The 12,864-nt window shown below is 43.3% G+C and overlaps 1 protein-coding gene and 1 pseudogene across 2 annotated transcripts; one reads left to right on the plus strand and one right to left on the minus strand.

Moving 5' to 3' along the window:
• The first annotated feature begins 3,271 nt into the window (after positions 1-3,271).
• LOC135518512 (protein transport protein Sec61 subunit gamma) lies at positions 3,272-5,367 on the plus strand. 2 transcript variants are annotated; one of them, XM_064943684.1, is made up of 4 exons: positions 3,272-3,550; positions 4,068-4,171; positions 4,671-4,773; positions 5,194-5,367. In XM_064943684.1, the coding sequence occupies exons 2-4, from the start codon at positions 4,078-4,080 to the stop codon at positions 5,201-5,203; spliced, it is 207 nt and encodes a 68-aa protein (XP_064799756.1). In that variant the 5' UTR covers positions 3,272-3,550; positions 4,068-4,077; the 3' UTR covers positions 5,204-5,367. The 2 variants fall into 2 exon arrangements, with proteins under 2 accessions (XP_064799756.1, XP_064799757.1); XM_064943685.1 differs by lacking the exon at positions 3,272-3,550 and adding an exon at positions 3,557-3,671.
• A 230-nt stretch (positions 5,368-5,597) lies between these two features.
• Positions 5,598-12,864, minus strand: part of LOC135516943 (thiamin pyrophosphokinase 1-like) — a 67,371-nt pseudogene continuing 60,104 nt past the window's right edge.

Consider the following 12,864-nt stretch of genomic DNA (forward strand, 5'->3'; position numbering starts at 1 on the left):
TTTTTCAGGGCAGACATTAATAATAATTGGTGTAATAAGACTAAAAAAGACTGAAAATGGGGGCAAACTACCTGCCCTCCAGGACACCTACACCACCCGATGTCACAGAAAAGGCCATAAAGATCATCAAGGACAACAACCACCCGAGCCACTGCCTGTTCACCCCGCTGTCATCCAGAAGGAGAGGTCAGTACAGGTGCATCAAAGCGGGGACCGAGAGACTGAAAAACAGCTTCTATCTCAAGGCCATCAGACTGTTAAACAGCCATCACTAACATTGAGTGGCTGCTGCCAACATACTGACTCAACTCTAGCCACTTTAATAATGGAAAAATTGATGTAATAAATGTATCACTAGCCACTTTAAACAATGCCACTTAATATAATGTTTACATACCCTACATTACTCATCTCATATGCATATACTGTACTCTATACCATCTACTGCATCTTGCCTATGCCGTTCGGCCATCGCTCATTCATATATTTTTATGTACATATTCTTATTCATTCCTTTACACTTGTGTGTATAAGGTAGTTGTTGTGAAATTGTTAGGTTAGATTACTTGTTAGATATTACTGCATGGTCGGAACTAGAAGCACAAGCATTTTGCCACACTGGCATTAACATCTGCTAACCATATGTATGACAATTGTTTTTTGATTTGATTTAACAAGAATTGAAGCTTTCTGCCCATATTAGATATGTCTATGTCCTGGGAAATGGTCTTGTTACTTACAACCTCATGCTAATCACATTAGCCTACGCTGGTGAGCCATCGATCCTGTAAATAATTGGTGTAATTAGACTAAAATGCTTGAAAATGTGTGTTACTGTGAGGAAAATGCTAAAAGATATCTCAGTATATGTATTTAGTAAAATATTACCAGAGTGTCTGCTAAATAACTAAAATGTAAATGTAATAATGGTAGAAATATGACAGTGACAAAAATAAGGTCTGAAGTTAATTAAGGGGCTCAGGAGATTTTACACATTTTCTTCTATGAGATAATATCAGTCATTTAACATGACCTTTATGAATTATGAAACCAATATGTGCTTTATGTGCGTAAATGCTTTTTAAAAAATAATGAAATGTGATGTTAGCTGGTGAAGATCGTCTCATACAGTTGGAGTCTGACGTTGACATACATTTAGGTTGGAGTCATTAAAACTCATTTTTCAACCACTCTACAAATTTCTTGTTAACAAACTATAGTTGTGGTAAGTCATTGAGGACATCTACCTTGTGCATGAATTTTTTCCAATAATTGCTTACAGTAATTGCTTACATTACAGTGGGTCAGAAGTTTACATACACTAAGTTGACTGTATGTTTAAACAGCTTGGAAAATTCCAGAAAATTATGTCATGGCTTTAGAAGCTTCTGATAGGCTATTTGACATCATTTGAGTCAATTGTAGGTGTACCTGTGGATGTATTTCAAGACCTACCTTCAAACTCAGTGCTTCATTGCTTGACATCATGGGAAAATCAAAAGAAATCAGCCAAAGCCTCAAAATAAATGTTGACCTCCACAAGTCTGGTTCATCCTTGGGAGCATGTACCACGTTCATCTGTATAAACAACAGTAAGCAAGTATAAACACCATGGGACCACGCAGCCGTCATACCGCTCAGGAAGGAGACGCGTTCTGTCTCCTAGAGATGAACGTACTTTGGTGCGAAAGTGCAACTCAATCCCAGAACAACAGCAAAGGACCTTGTGAACATGCTGGAGCAAACAGCTACAAAAGTATCTATATCCACAGTAAAACGAGTCCTATATCGACATAACCTGAAAGGCCACTCAGCAAGGAAGAAGCTACTGCTCCATAACCGTCATGACAAAAGCCAGGCTACGGTTTGCAACTCCACATGGGGACAAAAATCATACTTTTTGGAGAAATGTCCTCTGGTCAGATGAAACAAAAATATAACTGTTTGGCCATAATGACCATTGTTATGTTTGGAGGAAAAGGGGGGGGGGGCTTGCAAGCCGAAGAACATCATCCCAACCATGAAGCACGGGGTGGCAGCATCATGTTGTGAGGGTGCTTTGCTGCAGGGGGGACTGGTGCACTTCTCAAAATAGATGGCTTCATGAGAAGGAAAATTATGTGGATATATTGAAGCAACATCTCAAGACATCAGTCAGTTATAAAGCTTGATCGCAAATGGGTCTTCCAAATGGACAATGACCCCAAGCATATTTCCAAAGTTGTGGCAAAATGGCTTAAGGACAACAAAGTCAAGGTATTGGAGTGGCCATCACAAGCAAGGAGGCCTACAAACCTGACTCAGTTACACCACCTCTGTCAGGAGGAATGGGCCATAATTCACCCAACTTATTGTGGGAAGCTTGTGTAAGGATACCTGAAACATTTGACCTAAGTTAAACAATTTAAAGGCAATGCTACCAAATACTCATTAAGTGTATGTAAACTTCTGACCCACTGGGAATGCGATGAAAGAAATAAAAGCTGAAATAAATCCTTCTCTCTACTATTATTCTGACATTGTGGTGATCCTAACTGACATAAGACAGGGAATTTTTACTAGGATTAAATGTCAGGAATTGTGAAAAACTTTAAATGTATTGGCTAAGGTATATGTAAACTGTAGTGCAAAACTTATTTTTGTATTTTGTATTTACCAAATAAGTCATTTTCGACAATAATTTAAAAAAAGAATACAACAACGCCATTTATTACCCTATAGGCTCTCGAACGAACCATGGTGGAGTTAGTGCCTGCTGTCCTGGGATTGGCTCTGGCTCCCTGGGTTGGTCCCAGCCCTCTCTGGGTGAGTTTAGTAGAACCCCCTGGTGGCCACAGACAGGGGGCGGGCCCTCTCTTTGGCGGTCAGCCCCGCCTCCCTGGTTTGTCCCATCCCTCTGTGGCTGTCTCCCCCCTCTTTTCCTGGTGAAGAGAGCAGGGTGGATGTAGTGGCGCTGCATGGGTGTTGTGGTGTACCCCCCTTTCCGGTGGACACCCCCACCCTCTCTGTGGCGGCCCCAGCCCTCTCTGGCCATCTCCCCCATCTCCCTGGTGCAGGGAGCTGCCTGGATGTAGTGGCACCCACTTTTGGCCGTGGGTGGGAGTTGGCACCCTTCTCCGGGTGTAGGCCCCTCTTTCCCTGAGTTGGCCCCATCCCTCTCTGGCCCTCTGAGGGAGCGAGTTGGATGTACTGGTACCCCCTGGTGGCCGTGGGTGGTGAGGTAGGCACCCCTCTCTGGGAGTCCAGGTCGAGGAGGCTTCTGAACATCATTCCCCCCCCCTCCTCCTTCCCTCTTTCACTGTAAGGTCTACCTGTTGTATTCGGCGCATGCGATTTGATCTTATTTTCGTGGCCAGATTTTGGGCCAGATTTGTTTTGCCTCTTGCTCTCTGCACTCACGCATGTGCATCCGAATTTTACGTCATCTAGATTCTACTGAAAGCTTCCGAAAGCGACGTGGCTCCTCTTAGCTACGTCAGTGCCTAGCTACTTCATCTATTTATTCTCAGAGATATTCGTTTGGACGCGTTGATATAGTAACGTAGCTCGGGTAAGAAACAACATTTTAAAGAATTATTCTAGTTTAGTGGCCAAACTGTTATAATGGTATATACCTACGTCTTCTTTCATTGTGTCGCCTGACTACTGTAGCTGGCTAGATTGTTTTGCTGGTAAGTAACCAAACAATTTTGAGGCGTTCAGTGCAACGTTGACGTTGAAATTAGAAAGCAATGTCTGTCTTGATTGCTCAACCTAGTGTTTCGTTGTGAAATCTTCTTAGTCTATGGTTGCCATCGACCCCAGTTAATTACCTAATGTAGCTAACTAGCTAGTTAACGTTAGCTACAGTATCAGGTTTATTCGTGCACCCACACAGAAAATGGACCAAAACCTCAGCTAACACATTATAAGCCAGGCCTAAATGTTTTAAGAATTTATGGACAGACCCGTAACTGAACCCTTTATTATACATAGGAAATTGTGAGGGATGAAGAGATGTGTAGCTAGTGACACTTTGATGGACCTAGCTAACTAACCCTTGTCTGTCGGACTTGTTTGCTCCCCAGACGAACCATCATGGACCAGGTTATGCAGTTCGTTGAGCCCAGTCGGCAGTTCGTCAAGGACTCCATAAGGCTCGTTAAGAGGTGCACCAAACCAGACAGGAAAGGTATGGTTATCAGTCACCCAGCGCTTCCTTTTATATGTCAGTGGTTTACTTATACACTTGAATAAGTAAACCATTGACATCCTGTTTTAGGATCTTGTCTTCTGTCAGTTCACTGTCTGCTGAGTGAGGTTACACTCTCAAGCATAAAGTCATTGCACAGGTGATTGTCAAAATGGTTACTTGGGTAGCAAGTAAACTGACTGCAGCGTTGCATAGCTGAGCAACTACAGAGCATTATTAGTAGATGGATAGCACTGATGATGAATCACTGATTGAATCTTCAGTGTTGACTTTATATGACCACAATCACAGCTTCAGATATAACCAATCTCTTTTAGCATGACATTTGGTGAATGGAGCAGGCCTGTTTCTATTTTAAAACCCTTGATGTAAAGAAAAACACACATTGATCAAGAAGACTCTTGTGAAGCTCTGTCTGGTTTTTCTGCCGTTGTCTGTGAAAGATTCTAATTGTACCATCTCTTCTGATCATTTCTAGAATTCCAGAAGATCGCCATGGCAACAGCGATTGGGTTTGCCATCATGGGCTTCATTGGGTTCTTTGTCAAGCTCATCCACATCCCCATCAACAACATCATTGTGTAAGTAGGACCACACCTTCAACATAGGACTAGACTGCATGACACACACCAGGAGTCAGACACTAGTCAGTACTTTATTATGTACATTATTGGGAGAAAACACCATTTAAGTCCATTTGGCTTTGTAGGTTAGTGTTGAAATTGGGTGATTTAGCTAAGGTGCACTAGTGTTACCAATCTACAAGCATCCAAAATGTGTAATGTAATCAAGGTATGATGTGCATAGATGCATGTAGTAATGCCTTGGATGATAGGTCTGCATTAATATTAAACATACTGCTGTTTTCCAGCACTTTGATTTGATTGAATGCATCACATGCTCTATTTCAAATCAGAAGGAATAGTGGAGGACTGTAGACTTTGGGTGAGAAACTTAGTTAGCCTCTGTGGTCCTGTTCATCTGTTGTTCTTCTCTCTCAGGGGCGGCTGAACCTCTGGAGGTGTGATACAAGTACAGAACTACAATACCCAGTGACCTGAGACAGTGGGGAAACGTGGAATAGTGGTGGTGGGGGGGGTGAAGGGATGTGATTTTTGTTTTTACATTGTGTGCATTGTTTATTTGGCTGTGTTAATAAATTGAAGAAAAAGCTGCGCGTGATGTTGATTTATGTATGAGCTGTATATTGTGTGTACATCACAGGAGGATGGCTCATAATGTCTGGAATGGAGTGGTATTAAAAACATGGAAACTATGTCTCATGTGTTTAATACCATTACTATGAGTCCAACCTCCCCGACTTAAGGTGCTGGGTTCCAAACTGTAAACTTGCACCCTACAATCCACCATTGAGTATGTGCTGGCAGAGGGTGGAGCACCCTGGTCAATTATGTAATTTCTTATCACTGCAGATGGCCATGCTCCAGAGCAACGGCTGGTCTGTAGTCACGGTTACAGGCTTCCTCTGGTTTCAGTGGCTGACTGGCTCGTAGGTGTTGGACGTGCTCACCAGCCTCCCGAACTGCAGAGCCTTGTTGTCTATAACACAGTCAGTAAGACATGCTCAGCCTGCAGAACCTGGTTGTCTATAACACAGTCAGTAAGACATGCTCAGCCTGCAGAATCTGGTTGTCTATAACACAGTAAGACATGCTCAGCCTGCAGAACCTGGTTATCTATAACAGTCAGTAAGACATGCTCAGCCTGCAGAACCTACAAGGTAATAGGGGAAAACACTTGAGGTAATGCAGGTTCATTGCAACCACACCACCGTTTACAAACACACAGTCTGTCCTTGTGTAACCCCAGGGTGGTCCAGTCAGACTGCTCCATGCTGTGTATTAAAGCACTCCGCTGGGACCAGGGGAACGGTGGAGGGTAATCTCGCACAGAGAGGGTTCACACATACAAAGACAAGCATTGTGTTTGACCGCTACATAACAGAACTGGGAACTGGTATGCCTCAAAGCAAACCTTCTGGACAGGAGACTTCCACCATAGAGCCAGCTGCATTAAGTTGAGGATTTTCAGGTTCTCTTTTCATGTGTCCATTGGAATTAATAAAATCATATTCTTCACTACATAAGTGTCGACTTCATTCATTACAATCGAAAGATGACGGGGGGGGGTGACACATCAAAACAAAGTGAGAGGACTGTAGCTAGGGTGATGATATCGGTCTTGGAGGTTACTGAAGACGTCATTAGATGTCATTAGATGAGGTGGTCCTGAGACTAGGTCGACAGGGACCTCGTTTGGCAAAATCCGGTATAGCCAGATGTTGCGTTTCTCCTTCCATCAGATCTCAATGAATTGTACAACTTAACTTATTGTCATGCCGTCTATCTAATATGAAGGATATGTTGAGCATGTTTGTGTACCTGAAGGGTTGATGTAAAAATGGGTTATACATGGACTGTCTGGATTATGCCATTGTGTAACATTGTCTTGTGATTTCAATAACCACACCTCTCGTTCCGTTGGGGACAAAGTTATTCTACCTCATAGCCCCATTCTACAGGCAGACAGGCTGAAACCGCATCCTATTCTACGACATCAACACTAACATCTCAGAATGACTTTGTTTGAAAAGTCTACTGGGATAGGAGAACAAAACATGTAGAATATTAAATTAGGTTATTGAATGTGTATATATAAAAATAAAAAAATGTCCACCATAATCACGTTTCCTGGATGGTACTAAACAACAAGATCAAATCAAATGTCAGGTGGCTGAATGCACATCAGCCTGACAAAACACCATCCTGCTACAAAAAACAGAACATCCATGGTGTTACCCTGTGTTTTGTGTGTGTGTTGTAAACATCCATGGTGTTACCCTGTGTTTTGTGTGTGTGTTGTAAACATCCATGGTGTTACCCTGTGTTTTGTGTGTGTGTTGTAAACATCCATGGTGTTACCCTGTGTTTTGTGTGTGTGTTGTAAACATCCATGGTGTTACCCTGTGTTTTGTGTGTGTGTTGTAAATATCCATGGTGTTACCCTGTGTTTTGTGTGTGTGTTGTAAACATCCATGGTGTTACCCTGTGTTTTGTGTGTGTGTTGTAAATATCCATGGTGTTACCCTGTGTTTTGTGTGTGTGTTGTAAACATCCATGGTGTTACCCTGTGTTTTGTGTGTGTGTTGTAAATATCCATGGTGTCACACTGTTTGTGTGTGTTGTAAACATCCACGGTGTCACACTGTTTGTGTGTGTTGTAAACATCCATGGTGTTACCCTGTGTTTTGTGTGTGTGTTGTAAACATCCACGGTGTCACACTGTTTGTGTGTGTTGTAAACATCCACGGTGTCACACTGTTTGTGTGCATGTTGTAAACATCCACGATGTCACACTGTTTGTGTGCATGTTGTAAACATCCACGATGTCACACTGTTTGTGTGCATGTTGTAAACATCCACAATGTTACACTGTGTTTGTGTGCTTGTTGTAAATATCCATGGTGTTACACTGTGTTTGTGTGCTTGTTGTAAACATCCATGTTGTTACACTGTGTTTGTGTGCTTGTTGTAAATATCCACAATGTTACACTGTATTTGTGTGCATGTTGTGAACATCCACAATGTTACACTGTGTTTGTGTGCGTGTTGTGAGCATCCACAATGTTACACTGTGTTTGTGTGCGTGTTGTGAGCATCCACAATGTTACATTGTGTTTGTGTGCGTGTTGTGAGCATCCACATTGTTACACTGTGTTTGTGTGCGTGTTGTGAGCATCCACAATGTTACACTGTGTTTGTGTGCGTGTTGTGAGCATCCACAATGTTACATTGTGTTTGTGTGCGTGTTGTGAGCATCCACAATGTTACACTGTGTTTGTGTGCGTGTTGTGAGCATCCACAATGTTACACTGTGTTTGTGTGCGTGTTGTGAGCATCCACAATGTTACACTGTGTTTGTGTGCTTGTTGTAAATATCCACAATGTTACACTGTATTTGTGTGCATGTTGTGAACATCCACAATGTTACACTGTGTTTGTGTGCGTGTTGTGAGCATCCACAATGTTACACTGTGTTTGTGTGCGTGTTGTGAGCATCCACAATGTTACATTGTGTTTGTGTGCGTGTTGTGAGCATCCACAATGTTACACTGTGTTTGTGTGCGTGTTGTGAGCATCCACAATGTTACACTGTGTTTGTGTGCGTGTTGTGAGCATCCACAATGTTACATTGTGTTTGTGTGCGTGTTGTGAGCATCCACAATGTTACACTGTGTTTGTGTGCGTGTTGTGAGCATCCACAATGTTACACTGTGTTTGTGTGCGTGTTGTGAGCATCCAATGTTAATGTGTTTGTGTGCGTGTTGTGAGCATCCACAATGTTACACTGTGTTTGTGTGCGTGTTGTGAGCATCCACAATGTTACACTGTGTTTGTGTGCGTGTTGTGAGCATCCACAATGTTACACTGTGTTTGTGTGCGTGTTGTGAGCATCCACAATGTTACACTGTGTTTGTGTGCGTGTTGTGAGCATCCACAATGTTACACTGTGTTTGTGTGCGTGTTGTGAGCATCCACAATGTTACACTGTGTTTGTGTGCGTGTTGTGAGCATCCACAATGTTACACTGTGTTTGTGTGCGTGTTGTGAGCATCCACAATGTTACACTGTGTTTGTGTGCGTGTTGTGAGCATCCACAATGTTACACTGTGTTTGTGTGCGTGTTGTGAGCATCCACAATGTTACACTGTGTTTGTGTGCGTGTTGTGAGCATCCACAATGTTACACTGTGTTTGTGTGCGTGTTGTGAGCATCCACAATGTTACACTGTGTTTGTGTGCGTGTTGTGAGCATCCACAATGTTACACTGTGTTTGTGTGCGTGTTGTGAGCATCCACAATGTTACACTGTGTTTGTGTGCGTGTTGTGAGCATCCACAATGTTACACTGTGTTTGTGTGCGTGTTGTGAGCATCCACAATGTTACACTGTGTTTGTGTGCGTGTTGTGAGCATCCACAATGTTACACTGTGTTTGTGTGCGTGTTGTGAGCATCCACAATGTTACACTGTGTTTGTGTGCGTGTTGTGAGCATCCACAATGTTACACTGTGTTTGTGTGCGTGTTGTGTTTGTGTGCGTGTTGTGAGCATCCACAATGTTACACTGTGTTTGTGTGCGTGTTGTGAGCATCCACAATGTTACACTGTGTTTGTGTGCGTGTTGTGAGCATCCACAATGTTACACTGTGTTTGTGTGCGTGTTGTGAGCATCCACAATGTTACACTGTGTTTGTGTGCGTGTTGTGAGCATCCACAATGTTACACTGTGTTTGTGTGTTGTGAGCATCCACAATGTGTTGTGAGCATCCACAATGTTACACTGTGTTTGTGTGCGTGTTGTGAGCATCCACAATGTTACACTGTGTTTGTGTGCGTGTTGTGAGCATCCACAATGTTACACTGTGTTTGTGTGCGTGTTGTGAGCATCCACAATGTTACACTGTGTTTGTGTGCGTGTTGTGAGCATCCACAATGTTACACTGTGTTTGTGTGCGTGTTGTGAGCATCCACAATGTTACACTGTGTTTGTGTGCGTGTTGTGAGCATCCACAATGTTACACTGTGTTTGTGTGCGTGTTGTGAGCATCCACAATGTTACACTGTGTTTGTGTGCGTGTTGTGAGCATCCACAATGTTACACTGTGTTTGTGTGCGTGTTGTGAGCATCCACAATGTTACACTGTGTTTGTGTGCGTGTTGTGAGCATCCACAATGTTACACTGTGTTTGTGTGCGTGTTGTGAGCATCCACAATGTTACACTGTGTTTGTGTGCGTGTTGTGAGCATCCACAATGTTACACTGTGTTTGTGTGCGTGTTGTGAGCATCCACAATGTTACACTGTGTTTGTGTGCGTGTTGTGAGCATCCACAATGTTACACTGTGTTTGTGTGCGTGTTGTGAGCATCCACAATGTTACACTGTGTTTGTGTGCGTGTTGTGAGCATCCACAATGTTACACTGTGTTTGTGTGCGTGTTGTGAGCATCCACAATGTTACACTGTGTTTGTGTGCGTGTTGTGAGCATCCACAATGTTACACTGTGTTTGTGTGCGTGTTGTGAGCATCCACAATGTTACACTGTGTTTGTGTGCGTGTTGTGAGCATCCACAATGTTACACTGTGTTTGTGTGCGTGTTGTGAGCATCCACAATGTTACACTGTGTTTGTGTGCGTGTTGTGAGCATCCACAATGTTACACTGTGTTTGTGTGCGTGTTGTGAGCATCCACAATGTTACACTGTGTTTGTGTGCGTGTTGTGAGCATCCACAATGTTACACTGTGTTTGTGTGCGTGTTGTGAGCATCCACAATGTTACACTGTGTTTGTGTGCGTGTTGTGAGCATCCACAATGTTACACTGTGTTTGTGTGCGTGTTGTGAGCATCCACTGTGTTTGTGTGCGTGTTGTGACATCCACAATGTTACACTGTGTTTGTGTGCGTGTTGTGAGCATCCACAATGTTACACTGTGTTTGTGTGCGTGTTGTGAGCATCCACAATGTTACACTGTGTTTGTGTGCGTGTTGTGAGCATCCACAATGTTACACTGTGTTTGTGTGCGTGTTGTGAGCATCCACAATGTTACACTGTGTTTGTGTGCGTGTTGTGAGCATCCACAATGTTACACTGTGTTTGTGTGCGTGTTGTGAGCATCCACAATGTTACACTGTGTTTGTGTGCGTGTTGTGAGCATCCACAATGTTACACTGTGTTTGTGTGCGTGTTGTGAGCATCCACAATGTTACACTGTGTTTGTGTGCGTGTTGTGAGCATCCACAATGTTACACTGTGTTTGTGTGCGTGTTGTGAGCATCCACAATGTTACACTGTGTTTGTGTGCGTGTTGTGAGCATCCACAATGTTACACTGTGTTTGTGTGCGTGTTGTGAGCATCCACAATGTTACACTGTGTTTGTGTGCGTGTTGTGAGCATCCACAATGTTACACTGTGTTTGTGTGCGTGTTGTGAGCATCCACAATGTTACACTGTGTTTGTGTGCGTGTTGTGAGCATCCACAATGTTACACTGTGTTTGTGTGCGTGTTGTGAGCATCCACAATGTTACACTGTGTTTGTGTGCGTGTTGTGAGCATCCACAATGTTACACTGTGTTTGTGTGCATCCACAATGTTACACTGTGTTTGTGAGCATCCACAATGTTACACTGTGTTTGTGTGCGTGTTGTGAGCATCCACAATGTTACACTGTGTTTGTGTGCGTGTTGTGAGCATCCACAATGTTACACTGTGTTTGTGTGCGTGTTGTGAGCATCCACAATGTTACACTGTGTTTGTGTGCGTGTTGTGAGCATCCACAATGTTACACTGTGTTTGTGTGCGTGTTGTGAGCATCCACAATGTTACACTGTGTTTGTGTGCGTGTTGTGAGCATCCACAATGTTACACTGTGTTTGTGTGCGTGTTGTGAGCATCCACAATGTTACACTGTGTTTGTGTGCGTGTTGTGAGCATCCACAATGTTACACTGTGTTTGTGTGCGTGTTGTGAGCATCCACAATGTTACACTGTGTTTGTGTGCGTGTTGTGAGCATCCACAATGTTACACTGTGTTTGTGTGCGTGTTGTGAGCATCCACAATGTTACACTGTGTTTGTGTGCGTGTTGTGAGCATCCACAATGTTACACTGTGTTTGTGTGCGTGTTGTGAGCATCCACAATGTTACACTGTGTTTGTGTGCGTGTTGTGAGCATCCACAATGTTACACTGTGTTTGTGTGCGTGTTGTGAGCATCCACAATGTTACACTGTGTTTGTGTGCGTGTTGTGAGCATCCACAATGTTACACTGTGTTTGTGTGCGTGTTGTGAGCATCCACAATGTTACACTGTGTTTGTGTGCGTGTTGTGAGCACTCCACAATGTTACACTGTGTTTGTGTGCGTGTTGTGAGCATCCACAATGTTACACTGTGTTTGTGTGCGTGTTGTGAGCATCCACAATGTTACACTGTGTTTGTGTGCGTGTTGTGAGCATCCACAATGTTACACTGTGTTTGTGTGCGTGTTGTGAGCATCCACAATGTTACACTGTGTTTGTGTGCGTGTTGTGAGCATCCACAATGTTACACTGTGTTTGTGTGCGTGTTGTGAGCATCCACAATGTTACACTGTGTTTGTGTGCGTGTTGTGAGCATCCACAATGTTACACTGTGTTTGTGTGCGTGTTGTGAGCATCCACAATGTTACACTGTGTTTGTGTGCGTGTTGTGAGCATCCACAATGTTACACTGTGTTTGTGTGCGTGTTGTGAGCATCCACAATGTTACACTGTGTTTGTGTGCGTGTTGTGAGCATCCACAATGTTACACTGTGTTTGTGTGCGTGTTGTGACATCCACAATGTTACACTGTGTTTGTGTGCGTGTTGTGAGCATCCACAATGTTACACTGTGTTTGTGTGCGTGTTGTGAGCATCCACAATGTTACACTGTGTTTGTGTGCGTGTTGTGAGCATCCACAATGTTACACTGTGTTTGTGTGCGTGTTGTGAGCATCCACAATGTTACACTGTGTTTGTGTGCGTGTTGTGTTGTTACACTGTGTTTGTGTGCGTGTTGTGAGCATCCACAATGTTACACTGTGTTTTTGTGCGTGTTGTGAGCATCCACAAT

This window comes from Oncorhynchus masou, chromosome 28, assembly GCF_036934945.1.
Source record: "Oncorhynchus masou masou isolate Uvic2021 chromosome 28, UVic_Omas_1.1, whole genome shotgun sequence".
Lineage (NCBI taxonomy): Eukaryota > Metazoa > Chordata > Actinopteri > Salmoniformes > Salmonidae > Oncorhynchus > Oncorhynchus masou.

Excerpts from the sequence above, each read along its gene's own strand:
- LOC135518512 (XM_064943684.1), top strand. The coding sequence starts at position 4,078 with ATGGACCAGGTTATGCAGTTCGTTGAGCCCAGTCGGCAGTTCGTCAAG. Across the intron at positions 4,172-4,670 it reads CACCAAACCAGACAGGAAAG|AATTCCAGAAGATCGCCATG; the intron begins GTATGGTTATCA and ends GATCATTTCTAG.